Source organism: Falco peregrinus, chromosome 7 (assembly GCF_023634155.1).
Source record: "Falco peregrinus isolate bFalPer1 chromosome 7, bFalPer1.pri, whole genome shotgun sequence".
NCBI classification, from domain to species: Eukaryota; Metazoa; Chordata; class Aves; order Falconiformes; family Falconidae; genus Falco; species Falco peregrinus.
The window spans coordinates 27,385,486-27,402,331 of NC_073727.1; the positions used below are offsets into that span (position 1 = coordinate 27,385,486).

At 40.0% G+C, this 16,846-nt stretch overlaps 1 protein-coding gene across 1 annotated transcript in view; it reads right to left on the bottom strand.

Moving 5' to 3' along the window:
* Positions 1–16,846, bottom strand: part of LAMA4 (laminin subunit alpha 4) — a 107,621-nt gene that overhangs the window by 21,242 nt on the left and 69,533 nt on the right. Inside the window, exons 17-25 of the mRNA XM_055810112.1 lie at positions 16,498–16,683; positions 11,409–11,548; positions 10,038–10,211; positions 8,837–8,979; positions 8,347–8,509; positions 6,191–6,324; positions 4,804–4,975; positions 2,623–2,754; positions 1,848–1,990 (exon numbers count right to left, since the gene is read on the bottom strand). Of these exons, the coding sequence (XP_055666087.1) occupies positions 1,848–1,990; positions 2,623–2,754; positions 4,804–4,975; positions 6,191–6,324; positions 8,347–8,509; positions 8,837–8,979; positions 10,038–10,211; positions 11,409–11,548; positions 16,498–16,683 (1,387 nt within the window). The remainder of the gene's footprint in view (positions 1–1,847; positions 1,991–2,622; positions 2,755–4,803; positions 4,976–6,190; positions 6,325–8,346; positions 8,510–8,836; positions 8,980–10,037; positions 10,212–11,408; positions 11,549–16,497; positions 16,684–16,846) is intronic.

The window sequence follows — 16,846 nt, forward strand, 5'->3', positions numbered from 1 at the left end:
TCTAAGACTAGAGCTAGTTTCCCTCCCTGCTGCTGCCCTCCAACGTCAGTTAACTGTAAGTCTGTCTAGCAAAAGGAAGCATAAATATCAGTACTAGGTAGTAGTAATAGAGAGACAGTACTAGATCATCAGTAGATGATACAATTCTAATACTGACTTGCGGTCCTGATGACAATGGAATGATTTCACATTTGGACTGTACTTTTTGCTGTCTGCCCTTGTCATGAGAACTGAAGCTGAGTACAGTATCAAAGGTGTAGTTTTGCTTAGATAATTTCTGTATGCATTTTTCAATATTATAATTGATCATATTTTTACAATGTCTATGGATTTTTTCTGATACAACTTGTTTATTGAGATGCTATTTTTCTGCTTTGACAGTACCTTCCAGGTGTTTAGCAGAATAACCACAACTCTGGACATCATTGATGTGATTCATCTCGTGTCTTACACTTGTGAACAAGTCTCATCTGCCATTGAGCTGCTCAGTTGCCTAGATTTCTAGGTCCTTCTGGGCTTTTTGCGTGTTCTCTAGGCTTGATTAACCAAAGTAATTTTCACCATCCCGTCATACTTTGTTTCTAGATCTGATGTATTTAATACCAGCCCTAAGAGAGATCCCTTGGGCCTGTACTGTAGACTTTTGATGCTGTGAAAATTGAAGAGTTACTACTATGTCCTATTTTCTCTTTCCCAGATACTTTCTAATCCACTGCAGCTTTTCCCCTCTCCACCTCACTAGTTTCCTTAATAGCCCCTTATGATAGACATTTGTAAAGAACTATTTGAAAGGCCAGATAAATTATATACTCTGTTTCTCCCTTGCCACCCATTTTGTTTGCATGTTCAGATAATTACATGGGATTTGAAAGGCATCAGTTTTCTTTACATGAAGTTTGTCCCTATCTTAAAAGCTTAATCTGTAAGTATTTTTTAACTCAGACATTATTTATCAATTCAAGAGTATGCTGACAACAAAATAAGGTTTCAGGAGATTTACCACTAATTCCTAGAAACTATTGCACAACATTTGCTGTCTTCCCCCCCCCTTTTTTTTTTTTTACATAGAGGGTATTTTAAAGAGAGGTGGTATTTCTATTAGCAGTTGTTACACTTGAAACAGCAGCTGGAGCCCTTCTGAAAACGCTGGCCTTGCTGTCTGGCCAGGGGAATGAATATTGCGTGTCAGAAGGGTGTACCCTTCTTCAAGCAGCCAGTGTGCTCTCCCAGAGCATGACCCTGGTCCGGCAGATTCCCACTGCAGGAAATGAGTGTTACGCAGTCTACTGAGATTAAATTTGGCTTCTGTCAAATGGTACGATGGGAAAATGAGACTTTTTCTTTTCTTCCCACGCCTATGCAGAGCCAGCTGACTTGGGTCTAGAAAGAACCTGAGATGGATCAGAACTGAAGAGCATATTAGGAAAAAAAAATGTTTAAATTTCAAAATGCAGGTTTTTTTAAAGGGTCTTGATCCTTCAGCTCATGCATTGCTATTTTACAAAGATCATATTTTGCAGAGCAAGGAGGAATAGCAATTCTGTACGTTTTATATATATAATTAAGTGTTCTTTGAAAATGCCCTTCTGTTTTAAGAAGACAACAGTTTCTGTCACCCCTACTAAAACTAGACCAGTTTCAGCAGAATTGTACCTGTGCTGGATCAAGCCTAATCCTTGGTACTTCAGAGCTCTGAGAGACTTAGAGGAGTGTCTGAGTGTTTTATGTAAGGTGTTGAGGCTGGGAAAAATGTTTTATTGTAAGCCCTTCAGCATAGGTCCATGCAACATAACTTATATATGGTGATTACTTGAAGATCAACGCTTGAATCCCGGTTGTAAACCAACCTGGAGTGCAAGATCTCAGCAGGTGCTCCTCCAATGTAAATGTCCGTGAATGGCATTGCTGTTCTTTCATTGTCTACACTTTTTATATGCCGCCTGTCTACTACCAAGATCATCTTCTTAGAATTGTGATATATAATAGAAATCTGAAAAGAAAAATGTGTGCTTAGAAGTGTCCACTATGATATCTTTTATAAGTTGTCATGGTGATTTTGCAAAAATTGATTACATCTTTTTATCTTTTTGTTTGTAAGTTCCCCCCATTTATCAAAAAAGTTGTTTGTAAATCAGAAGAAGCTGACAATGAGTACTAGTAGGGAGCATATTTTAATGTCACAATTTCTCTGATGACTGAAACCCCAGGCTATTTCACTTATGAATAAATCCACATGAAAATAGCCGATGTCAAATTCTACACTGCAGCAAACACACAAACTCTATTAACTTCAGAGTGCTTTCTTGATTTATCCAAGAAGTTAGGGCATACTTCGTAAAAAACTTATTTCATTGTCAAAGCATAAAAGGCTTAGTTGTGCTCTGCGTAAAAATGTTGAATGATACTGTAATTTTAGTTGTGGATCTGGAATCAGACTTCGAATTTACATCAAGTAAATGGCAAGAGAATTAACCTGCTAAGGGGGATTTGCTACTGTCACTACTACACTGGCTTAAAGCAAATTCTCTTAAGCCAAGTGCAAGTAGATATTTTAGATCTGCCAAAGTCGCAGTGCTGCTGGGATAGTTGGTTGTATGTCTGTGATTGTAACTGCATCTCTACCTCATGAAATTTAGCGTCGTTAATCTGAGCCTTCTTCATGGAGTCCTCTAGCAGTACAGGGCCAGTGCTGAAGCCAAAGTCATAGCGGAGGTACAAGAAACCATTGTGCATCTCTAGACTGAAGAACATACTCTGTATAAAACAAAACAACAGTCAGAAAAGCACTATGATTGTGACAGTAATTAAAAAAAAAAAAAGTGTTATGAGAGTGTCTGGCATTGTAAAAAACATTCTGGGAAAAGGTATTTTTATTTGCAAAACTATAAAAAGTTTCTGGATTATTTTTATAAATATAATATACATGTATATGTACACATGCACTTATCTGAAGATTTGGTGAACTGTTTACCTGTAGGAATAGTATATGATAGCAAAGTAATGTCAATATTTTTTACCAGTAAAGTTTCCCTAATGCAAACACATGAATTTATTGTCAAAATAATACCACGTGCCCCAAATGAAAGATGTTATACTGGTAAAAGCAATGTTGTGCTAGAATGGTTGTATCTGCATTAGCAGCTTCTGTCACAATGCCTGTGATAGCTTAAGGTTGTATCTTTTCACAGCTTTGATCAGCACTGATGTATTTACTGAAGGCTGAACAACAGCTTGAGTGTATTTACTGTGTATTTGGTTTCTGGATTTCCTGACTCTTCCTGCTTCATGGTTTGGCTTCTGTTCTATGGCTGGGTGACCTAAACTTTATAAACAGGAGCTTTACTTTAGAAAATCTTCAGGGAGTGCTTGAAATGAAGATCTGTACCGTAGGATTAGCCTTGTTCCAAGACAACATGAAGCAGAAAGGACAGTTTACAGCAACTGTGCGTCTGGGTTAATTCTAATGTTTGCTTTCTCTCCTAGTATTCATGCTGCTGTTCATGCTGCTGTTCCCATGCCTAATGAAAACATGGGAGCAATCATTCTGAAAAAGCTACTGCAGGCCAAGAACTGCTGTCTCTGACACAAATGAGCCCACCTTTGGAAGCTATTACTTAAAGTAGCAAAAGTAGGTTTTAATCCAACACTTTTAAATGAAGCTGCAGCTTGGGTTTGTTTTGAACAGCTTAAACTTGAAAATGAGACAGGGATTACGTTCAGAATATTTGTGAGCTGTCTTTGCGGAACTGAATAATGGACTGGTTTATGCAGTCTTTCTGAAAGTGCCTGTGAGCAGGCACGGTCTTCCACAGCTAACATCCCAGTTGATACCAGTTTCCACCATAATGCACAAAATGCATACATTTCTGACAAACCTCTGGGTGGTTTTGTTTGGAAGAAAAATGACTGATCTGCAATAGAGACTGTTAAACTTTTAACATCAGTTGCTTAGTCCAAAACCTCCTAACCTCCTAGGAGTGAAGGTAGCATGCTATGCTGCAAATTGCCCCCTACAACTCTGCTCTGCAAGTTACCCTAAAGGCAGACACTAGAGCGTTGCGAGAGTGTATTTTTTTCTCTTCTAAATGCTCAGTGTGGTGGTGTACATGTAGGGGTCTAGACAAGTGTATGTCTGTGGACTCCATCTTCATAGTAAAATAAATACATAAATCCACACAGGATTAGGGAGCTTGATGTAGGGATACCCAAAGACAAAAAAATGTGAGTCTGTCTTCTCAGAGGATATTTGCATGTTGAGTCTACTTTCTTCAAACCCTTATAGAGTTTGCATCACACTCAAACCTCCGAAAAGCTGGTGATATTTGGATCAAGCCTTTTTATTTGGACTACTTTCTATTTTCAGTAACTTAAATTTTTAACTCTAGTACACCCTGAGACAGTTATAAAGTGGCAGCTACCACAAAGTGGCTGCTTCATGGGAGTTGCTTCACAGTAATTTCCTATAGTTTTCATTGTGCAATCACATCTAAATAAAGGTGCAGCTACTGGGCTTAACTGGAGTCTCTTTCAAAGTGTCATCACGAGGGTATGACCGGTCTGAAGTCCTGACTGTCTGTGGATGAGAGCAGAGTCCAACTCGGGGCCTCAGCTTCCTGGGGCCTTTTCAGTGCAAGTTCCAGTTCCCTCCCAATGTGTACATCCACCAGACGAACACAAAGTATTTCCTTTTTCCAGAAGTTAAATGTAAGGGCATAAGCATTTTGGATTTTCCATGATATTTTAAGTACTGAGGATACTCATGGTATTCATGGATAAAGGGTACCGGCAGCTTTTGGTACTCACCCCATTAATCATCAGCAGGATCAATCCGTTGTCTGTAGGAGTTCGAACTTCTATGTCAAACCGAGTCACCTGGCTGAATCTTCCCCTTCTCTCGATGTTTCTTGCCAAGGCATAGCCAGAGCCATCAAAGAAATAGCTCACAGCCCGGCTCTGAGTGAAAGCCAACTTATTTCTGTGAAAAAACAAGCAAGGAAGTAATATTTGGCATATTCCCATTTGAATTTGGGGAAATTTGAAGGCCTTTACAATGAAGATAGTTTATTGAAATAATTTTTCTGACCCGCTGCTTCTTTCTGACAGAGGCTGATGACTTTCGTATTCTTTCTGGGATTTTTTTCTGAAAAGTAGTGTGTAGCTTTGAAGTTGTATCTAACTCCATTACATCCTGCTTTTATCCTATGTTGTATGTAGAGGACAGGAAAATTCTTTGCTCATCCTTGTAAAGTGGCAGGCCCACGACACCTCCACATCATAAGGGTACACATGTATTTCTATCAAGAGCTTGCCCAGTTTGTGCAGAAGCTAATCTGAATTTTCTGGGGCCGTTAGCTGAGCATGGGCTCTGCTGGGGAGCCCGGGGTGGCCTGCATGCACTGTCCTAGAGAGCAGCAGCTTGCACTCCCATGGGAATGGCATGGGAAGCAATCATCTATGGGCTCTGTCCCAACACCTCCTGCATTTCTTCCCAGTGAGAGCTGCAAGTTTTCCTCCTTTCATTGTATAGAGAGTACAAATGTATAGAGAATGCATTTTGTTGCTGCCCATTGTATGAACAAAATGCTGTCTATGTTTGTGCTAAGCAAACACCAAGGTTGGTGTTCTCTTCTGCTTCAGGGGCTGCATCTCCCAGTTTGTGAACGGCTTATCTGAGTTCTTTTCTGTTGTGGCAGTGCACATACACTAAGAGTGTATGGCAAACAGATAACATCAGTCTGGGCTTTGGTCGGTTGTGGGACTGTGCTGCAGTATACCAGGCTTACTGGAGCTAACTGGCTGTGGCTGTATCCCTTGCAGTGACAGGATTTGAGTTAGGAGCAGTTCTGTCCCAGGCAAGCGGTGGGGGTAAGGAGGAAGCCTGGACCATGCCCCAGCTAACACAGCAGTTTGCCTTTTGAAGGCATGAGCAAGGTTGTGAGATAGTTAATGGCGACAGCAACAAATCATAGAATATCTTGACTTGAAAGAGACCCCCAAGGATCGTCGAGTCCAACTCCCGTATCTATCTATCTATCTATACATTTTTGGCGCAGCTAGGAGTTAAAAGGGGCCAAGCTCCTTCCGGGTAACTCAGTATCACCTTCATATTTGTCATCTAACCCAGGAACGAACCACCACCTAACCCACTTGCAAGGAACCAGAGCAGCAGTGAGGGTAGGACTGTCCCTACCTGGCACAAGGTGGCGATGTGGCGGTGTCGATGTTATAGACGTGCTTGAAGTTGTACAGGCTGATGACGCCGTCGTTCAGGGTGGCCAGCTCCAGGCAGCCGATGAAGCCAGGCAGGTTTAAGCTAGGGGGGAGCTGCGCAGGGGGCAAGGAGAAGTAAAAGGAGAAAGGTCACACTTTATATTTGTGTATCACGCAAGCATTTGTGCCTGGGGTCAGTTTTGTCTCCGTGCTCTTCATATTTTGAAACAAATGGGATGCTGCTGCCTTGGCATAGTCTTCACAGTCCGCGTCGTGATACTGCTGTTGTGCTCCCAGTTAAAATGGAGCACAGAAATGGTGTCACAGTGAGAACAATAGGCCAGGTAAGGCAACTGCAACCCAAAACTTAGTTTGTAGTTTTGAAGGGAGCACACCTGAAAAAGGGTTAAGATTTGACTAATCATAGATCTTTCTCAATGTATTTGAATGTCTCAGTAGATATTTCATATCTGACTTATAGACATCCTTCACTGCCAGAAAAATAATTTCATACCATGACAAGAGAGAGAGAAATGAGAGAGATTTTTAAACCCAGGAGACTTGGATTCAAAGTCTGTACCAGTGGCTAATCCTCAATATGTATTATTGTGAGCAGGATATAGAAATTCCTTCTTTTAACAAAGGTCACTGCAAATGGAATTTAAAAAGCCACATTGGTGAGGGGAAAAATACAAAAGAATAAAGCTGACAGAGCTAGCGAATCATTCTTTTAATATTAAAATACTCTGCCCCATGGAACAGGAGTGGTATAACTAACACCTCTTGTACTTCAGAGTCTGATCACTGCCAGTAACTTTTCTTTGGCTTCTTGTTGTTTCCATTTTACTTACGATACAGTAATAATGGTAATACAGCAATGCAGAATAAGTGTAGCTGTAAGAGAAAATGCAATTTGTATCTGCAGCACAGATATAATTTACCAAATGTATTTCCTTTGTTTCTTCTACTATTCTGTTAAATTAAGTATGACACTTCTAATGGTTAAGTGGTACATTCCGTATTTAGAAAGTATGTAACAGGCAAGCAAAGACAAAAGCTTTTAGCAAATAAGACTGTATGTTAATAAATGAAAACGTGAGGTGTCCGTTCCCAAGGGAGAAGAGACACATATGCTCATTGAATAATTCCATGAATCCTTTTCTTCCCATTGCCTCTGCATCTGTGTGTGTGTGTATCTGTGTGTGTGTGCATGCGCTCGCAACTATTATTCAGTCATCAGTCCTATTCCCAGGCAACTTGCACCCAGGACTCAGCAATCTAGAATTCAGACCGTGGCATATATCTGGTAGTCTCAACAGTGCAAAAGCTTGGGAATATGAAAGTGTATTGAGATAATGTTCGTTTATATATTGTTAGGAGAGCTGCTTGTGGAACAGTAGTTGGATGTTTTTAGCACCTACTACAGTTACCTTAAAGCATTTAACAGTCTCTAAAGTCTTTCTAAGTAGGTTTTCATTCAGCCATGCAATTTTCATAGCCGAGATCGTTCATAACAATTTCTAAATCCAAAAGGAGGACCTGGGATGTTCGCAGAAGCAGATAAGTTAGGTACTAATTCATGCTGACTTAGGAACTAGACTGAAGCAACTGCCTCACACAGGTCTTCAGACATGTTTTGCAAGTCTTCATGCTGTTGTAAGGCTGGATTTAAATCAATGATAATTTAAATTCAAACAAATCAGTATATTGCTAGTTTCCCACAGTGTCCTAATATTAACAATATATTACTTTTCATTTTTGTGACAGCTGTAAAAGAAAAAATTGTAAACACCAAGAACTCATTAGCATTGAAAAAAACTCGTAGCCTGCAAACTTTGTTAAGCTGAGCTAATAGGCCTTAACTTATGCATGCTACTTAACGGCTAGCACGCTTGTTTCTTATTACGTTTCAGAAAAGTTGAATGACAGCTGACAGGAATCTGATTGACTTACTGTATGACATGATGTGCTAGAGAAAATGGTAGGTTTTGCCATGGCTAGAAGATAAGAGTCCTAGGATGATAAATTACTAGATAAGGACATTTTATTTATTAACCATTTCTCTGTTTAAAGGGAAGCCCAGCAAGATAAGTTTGCATTATTTACTTTTGAATTTAAAGTATTTTTCTGACCAACCTTGAAGTTAGGAGGTACTCCGCCAACATAGAAAACAGCATTTTCAGGTTCCAAATTAAGGAGAGAGCCAGGACCAAGAACCTCTCCCTTTTTGATGAACTTTTCTTCAGCTGTGCTGCTAAGACTGGGCACAGTTAAAAACATTTTGCCGTGTCTTCCAATCCTGTAGAGGGGAATTGTAAGAGATGAGAGTTTTGTGTTGGCTAGACTTAAAAAAGAACAGGCAAGCCTCCAACTCAGGAAGAGTTTGTGTTTCCTTACTAGCAGGCACTGGGGGGAAAAGAAAGAGAGAAACCACAGACACTTTTTCTTCCCTGCTGTGGCCCCTTGGGTCCTGGCTGTCTAAAGGCAGAGAATTTCCATTTATTTCAGCAGGATTAGAACCAGGCACTGAAGCCTCCTGATGAGCAGTTCTGACCCAGCCTGTTCGATTTATTTTTTTTTTCCTATTAACTGTTTGATTTTGGGGAAATACAGATTATCACTTTACCTCTCAATTTTGATGATGCTGAAGTAAGAAGGCCAGGTGCTGACTGGCTTGGCATCCAGAGGTATCTCCACATCTTGGCCCCCCAGATTATAAATGTACACAAGGTTGTCATTTTTAATTGCAAGACCGATGTAATTTTTTGCCTAAAACACCAATGGAGAAGAATGTCAGAGCTACAACATCCAAAGAGATTTAATGTAGAACATTAGTAAAGAGTGGGCTTTGATAGACTAAATGACACCTTTAAATACAACTAATAAAGAAAAGCTTCATTCTCTAATTGCTTTCTTTACCAGATAAAACTGTACAGAAAAAGTCTCTGATATTTTACTTTATATCCATTTTGACTGAGGTAAATACAAGGTCATGAGATGCCTTTTGACCGTAAATTGGTCATGTTCAACGGGAAGCTGTTCATGAGTATTTAGCGTGCAGTGTCATATGCAGGAAATAGGAAGAAATATTTGTCTAAAGCCCAGGTATTATGCTGCAGTTAAATATTTTGCCAAGAGGTGTTTCACTTGATTTATATTTAGCATTCTTTTTAGAAAAGCTTAAAAAGAAAAGCCTGCCTCTTTACCCTTCCAAAGAAAAAGCTTACCAGGATTTTACCTGGCTTGCGAGGCATATTTTTTTTTTCCTTCTAGGAACCACATTTTAAAGAATAATTATTTCACAACACTTACCGGGGGTGTGACTATATGCCCTTCCTAGATGTTTCGAAGTAGCCATGTTCAGCGTACGACAGCAGCACAAGCCACATACAAAGAAACCTGCTTATCCTGTGGCTCTGTGACTTTGGAGATTTGGAATTGACTCTGTCAGCAGCATAAACCTGATTAAAACGTGGCCCACAAAAGTCAAGCAGAGTGACATTAACTGCTTCGGAGCACTTCAGTGGAGACACCAAGTGTGGCTTGCAGCAGTGACAATCACAGCAGCAAGCTGTGCAGGCTGTCTAATTTGCTTCTTGGAGAGAATCCTTCATTGTTTGGGGTGAGAAGTTTCAAGGACAAGGGTCCTGGCAACCCTTGCTCATTGCTTGTCACAAAATCAATGACAGTTTCATAGTAGATACCTCTTATATTGAAACATGGAGAAATAGTGAGAGGAAAAACCAAGGGCAAGTAAACTTCAAGCCTATTTCCATTTTCTTTTTTTCTTTTATATATATATAAAAATAACTGGGTTATTCTCTTACATTTTTGTTTCCGAGGTACAAAATAAATCTGTCTGGAGATGCTGCCAGTTGTGGGCTGTCTTTCTGAAACTTTATGTACAAGCTCATGGAAGTGAAAGATTTCAGTTCCTCCACGTTGATCTTTGGATTGACTTCAACAGCTGATTGGCCTCCAAACATCATAGAAACTTGGACCTGCAGTTGCAAGTGTGCAAAGTGAGACACATTATTGCTGCCTGGGGACATTAGTTAAGGTGATATACAGGAATACTTAGCCAGCAGCCTTGCTTACTGCAAAAGCAGTGTTGGCACTTAAAAGTTGGCCATGCAAAATTGTATGTTTGTAACAATCCCTTCTGGAAGACTCTCTAAAGAAGGTGAAGGGAATTAATTTTAAAATTATTTAAAGCTCCTAATTAGCTGTGCTTAAGCATATTAAATAAAGTAAATTACATTTCAGTATGTGTACGCTTAGTTGAATCAGGGCTACATCATAATTTGTGGCCCAGTGAAATTCTTATATAGCTAGAAATTTATTTCTTTGCTTTGGGAGTAGTGTGACCAACTTTCTGTTCATGAGCAATCCTATTGTATTACTGAAGTTACAGTGATATATATGAGATGCTAGTAAAATTTTAAAACATGTTCATTTTAGTTCAAAATGCCTTCAACATAACTGAAATGTTTTCAAGTCTAAGCACAATATGCTTGAATGACAAAATAGATTTAAAGAACAGTCAAGCACTGCACATATGCTAAGTGATTTTTCCTTTTCTTTTTTGAAGTAATGCATGTGGACAGCATATGCCAGCATTGTGAACATAACAATAATACACTGCATTTTTTATTTCTCTGAGTGAATTAAAATATACAGTTTTGACCTTTGTGTTCTTGTTACAGAAAATCTCTCATAATTTATGTATGATAATAAAAGTGTTTCTCTCTATTAAACATGTGAGCCAAAGATTATCTTACCCTGCAGAAAATTAATGCAAAAGAAAAAAAAGAAATACTGTAATCTCAGAAAAGTTTGCATGAAATTGCCGTAATTACTACTGTGTATGACTAATGTTGCCAGCTGAGTAATGACCTATTAGTTTTAGCTTTAAATGGTTTTGTTATTGTAGCCATCTTTAATACTGTGGCAATTACTTAATTGAAGTTGCTACTGCAGTAGCAGTAGTCTACCACAAATACCATGGTAATGTTACTTGCTTGCAAGTAGCAACTGTAAAGATTTTGATGACTTCCATGGTGTTTTGTTTATCCAGTTCTTGGGAGGTAACAATGTCAAAGTTTGGGCTTCTAACATCACCCAAGAAAATAGAGCTCCTAGTAAGATGCATTTGGTTATTAGCATTAGTAAACGGAAGTCCCATCCAAAGGTTTTACCTTGCTAGCTACACTCCTGGTTTGAGCAATTAACTCTCTGATCCGCTGAATGCTGGAAGAAATATTGTTTGCTGGTGCCTTCTGTTCTACTGTGCGCAGTTTGTCCAGGAGCTGAGGGAAGACTTCTGTAAGTTTCTTCACTGCAGTTAGAAAAGAAGTGACAGTTTGGTTTTTAACTCAGAAAATTTTCTCCTTAGCCTCTTAGGTTAACTCACCTATCTCCTTCTGCTTTAGGAACAAGTTCTCACTGTGCTGTGTGAGGGGCAGGAATTTCAGAAAGGGTAGTAATTTATCAGAATCTAATATTGCAAAAGTTTTTGCAAAGAAGTTTGCACGAAGGAGACTACTTTTTCATGGGATCCTAGGTACTACCATGTTGTTGTACCTCTGTAATACTGTGCTCAAGAAGCTTTGCAAATGTTAATCATTATAACCTTTTAATCTTCCTTCAAGGCAAATAAATGTTAAGCCAGATTTTACAGATATGGCAACTGGAGCAGAAGGATTATTTGTTCAGCAGCTCACTGAATATCTGTGGTTGACCTGGGAACTGCACCTAGGAGCTATGGGTTCATGAGCTCTTCAAGTTCATTTTAGAGGAGATGAATAGGTTGTTTCCCTCAGCTCTCAGCTGTGCGTCTCTTACAAAGGTTGTCACGCAGATAGCAGCAACAGCTGTACAGGTGATGTGTCTGCATGTGGTTCACAGCCCACTCTGCTAACAGAAACACTGCTGCTTTCAGACTGGGGCAACAGGCCTGTACTGTACAACGGTACAAAGCCTTAGCTGATGATGCATATGCACCTAAACTGTGCTTACTACTTGCCCCAGCCCTCGCAAGTGACAACCTCTTCAGCTTTCCTGCCTACATCTGCCAGGGGTCATGAATCAGAGTCCAGGACCTTCAGTCTCTCACTGCTGTGTCTTCTGGTACGTGTGCAAGTAGGATTGTCATCAAAGGGAAACGCAGGTGTTTTGTTGTGTTCAAAGGGAGAGAAGTCCTTTCCCAGAAAGATAAGCAGAAAAATTACAGAGAAAGAAAAATAGCTACCCATACTTATAATCCAGTTTCATCACATCAGATTCCAATGACTTGCTGCCCTTTGAAGGATATTTACACATCACATCATTTTTCATCTTTAATTAGATGTAGGTACAGCTAGCTGAGTGTAATGAAATGTGATTTTAGCCACAAGCTACATGCATATAAGAAAGATCCAGTATTCGTAGTTAATTTTTAATGACATGGATTCACTATAAAGGTTAAGATCAGATTTGTAGGGTTTGCAGTCATATTTTAGGGGTTGTCAACTTGTGTCTGCCTCCTCTTGTGTTTTTCCCCCTCATATTTTCACTCTTGTCTGCAAAGATAGCAGAGACACAGGTAGAGGAGCTAATCCTCAGTTGTACTGAGACTGTATAGAAGGGAAAGAAGGAAGAACAGCCTTCAATCACTTCTCTGTGTGCTTCCAGTTCTGTATTGACTAAAGACTGTAGCATCTCAGCCTCATTCTTAACGACCCAGAGTATGAGAAGATCCCGTGGAGTCCTGCAAGTCCTGCTTCTCTTTGAGTAGAGTGGAAACCTGTATTTGCCAGAGTCTCTCTGCTTGGGTCTTTTCACTTGTATTTTACTTTCCAGTGTAGGAGCGGGCCATACAGAGCTTTAAACTCTCCAGTGCTGCCCATTAAGTCCTGAAAGGCCTTATGTGCTGGGAGTTGGTAATCAGATATTCTATAGAAGGCTTACTGTGCATTAAAATGCCATTATTTTAGCAAATCCTCAAAGAACTACAGTGAATTCTGGATAACACATGAATTCCAGAATACATTAAATTTCTACTTAAAAGATAAAACACAACTAGTATAATAATCAACTCAGAGAAAGTTTTCTCTGCCTTTTGAAGTGAATGTTCCATTGCATTGGGAAAAAGCTCACATTCTTAAATTAAAAAAAAAAAATATTGCAAGATCAGAAAGTAATTTAGCAAATTTTAACCACCTATTTTTTTTATTAATCAGCAAATTAATTGGAATTGTTCCTGTTCTGATATATTGAAAAATTGGCTTTTCATCTGTTTGAAATTTGAAGTATCAAACTGGGAACACAACTGTAAAATGAAAACACAAAACTAACATCTATTACTGCTAGCTGTTATACAATCCCACCATAAATCTCATCCTCTTGTCCTTTATAATGTCATTTTTCAACACAGAAGAATACTGATTTTTTGTTTTAGTCTTTGGGATGAAGGTGAGAGTGAAAAAGGAAATTAGTCTCACCCAGTGATAAAATACAAAAAAGAATACAAGGGAAACTGTCAAGGAGGAAATACCTCGACTATAACCTTCCAGACACTTTCTCCTTTTGTGTTTTCCTTCCCAACCTGTCCTTCATCTGCTTTGCTAAAGCCTACCAGTTCCCTGCACAATGGTGACACAACACAGGGAAACAGGTTCTCAGACAAACCACACAGCCAAGACACGCTCTCACCCCTCCAAAAATCAAGTGCAAGCTTTATTCAAAGGCAGTCCAGACATGTCATCTTAGAGGCTTCAGCTGCCATGGCAGTGTTATCAGCATGATGATCAGGTGTTTTGGTGTTTCAGGCACCTGTCTGAACATCTTTTGTGACTTTCCTTTCAACTTTGATAGACATTCCTCCTGCCAGGTCAACCTCTCCTGGCAATGTACACAGCTGACGCGAGAACACCATGCCCTGGCATGTTTGCAGGCTGTGAATCAGTCACATCATGCTATAGCCTCTTTTGTAGCACTGATCTGTCTCCTCAGCTAAAAATGCCTTCAGACAAAAAACGCCATGGAAAAAGCTGGCTCCATAAATGTAGTAGGTCACACATTACTGTAGCTTGCACATTAGCATCTCTCAAACCGTTAGTAAGCAGGCCCTCCGGCCACTGATACGATCACAATACTTTCAAGGCGAGTCCCTACCTGCAAACCCACCAGCACAGAGAAGACATTTTTGCCAGGCACATCACATAGGAGCTGAGCTGTTCTTTACAACTCATGGTGCATGTACCACACGTGACTTTTTGGAAACATGACCAACTAGGACAGCTGGGATATCTTGGGTCTATCCACTCTTATGGAGCCTCTCAATATTTCTTCCAGTAAAACAAGCTGGTATGAGCAGATTTTTGGAATCCTGAATGTCTGCTGACATTTTGAGCATGAAGAGCCAAATGCAGTTCGTGTTGCTGCTCTGTAAAGGTGAGCAAACCCCAAAACCTTCATATATAAGCTATAGCAGACTGTTTATCTTGGATGTTTTTCCTCATACCATCCCCTCCCTGGATGCCAATCATATCCTCATTTACATTATCTTAATCGGGAGTTGAAGCCCGTAGCTCACAGCCTGAACTGTGCTCTGTGGTGATCAAAAACATTCTACAGCAACGCAATGCAATGCGACTACTTAAGGAGCTCTGCACGATGACTAGCAGCGAGCTTACTTGTTACAGCACTCTCCAAACTATCAAGCTGCAACAAGGTCTTCTACCATATCGTACCAGCATACTCTTCATATCAGCCCCTCTACTGCCTTCTCCTCATCTTGCCTCATCCAGGGCACGTGTTCTCTCTCCTCTTGCTTCTTCCTCTCTCTGCTTCTTCATTGGCTGCCCAACCACTTAACAGAACCAGCCACAGCTGCACCTTGTCTACATCGGCCAACCCACAGCTGTATATTATCAATGTTAATTAACCCAGCTTCATTCCTCTATACTTACTCATTCCCAGAGGGAGTGGTTTAGTGTTTCCTTTGGAAGAAAAGCTTAGAGAAATCTCCAGTTCTAGAGCCAGAAGGTGGGATATTGTACAGTACTGAATTTCTTCTTGTGTAGGGAACCACTTTTATACCAGTTCTTGGGAGCACTCAACCAAAAATACTACTGCAAGGGTCTTGTCTACCACTGAATACTGGAAGTAACATGACCCTTGGGTTTCCCCAGTTAAGAGGGCAGAGTGTGGCTTTGGGATGCTAGAAACAGTGTTGGGCTTGGTACTCAACACCATTTGCAGTAAAAAGGCACTCGAGTTGCAAAGCTCCTGACAGAAGGATTTGGGGCAGTAGATCTGAGATTCAGACTTCCTGGAGACAGACTCAATGGAGTTATGGACCTTCTCTGAGGTACTTTCAGGAGGGAAGACATTGCTGAACAATGCTGCAGGTGATGGTACTTGTGAAATGTATGCAGGAAATTTCTTGTTCTGGATTTTCAGCTTCCCCAGCCATGAATAACTTGGGATTAGTAAGCCTCCTAGGCAGAGCCAGGAATACACTGAGCAACAAACGGTGGTGCTTGTCAGCAATTTTTTATTTTGAATATTTTCACTTCTAGATTGATTCTTTTCTTTCCTAATTGTTCTTTTCCTTCTTTCACAAATAACTTCATTTCAGCTTCACTCTCCCTGCCTCTTTTTACGCTTTCCTATCATCTTTATTTCAGTGTTGTAGCCTGCCTTATTTTTTTCTTTTGTCTTTTTAGCTACCTTAAGTGTTTCATAACAAATCTTCCAATTTTTACTCTAGTATCCTTCCCCCCACCCCCCGATGATAAAAGTGGAATTAATGTGGTGCTTACAAGCTTTCCCAGCAATCATTCTGCTTAAATATTATATTTCCTCCTTAATCCTCTTTACCCTCTTTGTTTAGGCTACAATCTAATCAAGTCAGGGACCATGTCTTGTCCACTGAGAACAAAAGGGCCCTGTTTTCAAATGCCTCCCAGTGTTAAAAAAACCAAACAACTGAACCATCAATCATAATAATAAAAGTATTTAAGCTGTCTACCATTCTGTCTGACCTTGGTATCCTGATAAAAAAAACTTAGAAGCCAGTAAGATTTCAACCCTTAACTGTTTAGGTCATTTTTGGAAATGCCCCAGTATGGAACAGTTTTAAAGTATAGTCAAGTCTCTAGATAACTGCTATTTTTGGAAATGTTTTCAAGGATGTAAAATGCTAGAAGTTTATATGCAATGTGAACAATCCATACAACAAGATGTTGCGGTGATTCCCTGGCCTTTTAATGCTAAGGAATGGTAAAATTCAGGTCACCATACCTGCATCCCCAGCTGAATGCACAGCACTGTCGTATGCTGCTGAATTGTGCTGCAAGTCTTGTAGGTTTTGAGACCACAACCTCACGTTCTCATCGATGGGGGTTGTAGCCTGCGTCACTGTCATGGTAGCACTTACAGCCTCTGCAGTCTTCAGTTTAGCTTGCTCCAAACGTTCTCTGGCTTCCACTACAAAATAAATAGGGGATGAGAAGAAATGAACTTTTTCATAGATTCAAGTGAGCTATAACCAGCACTTAGAAGGTGGTGAGGTTAAGGGAATTTTACCTTCTGCAGAATGGGGCCCCAACCTTGCTTGCTTGATTTGCTCTTTATTTCCACAAGGAATGTT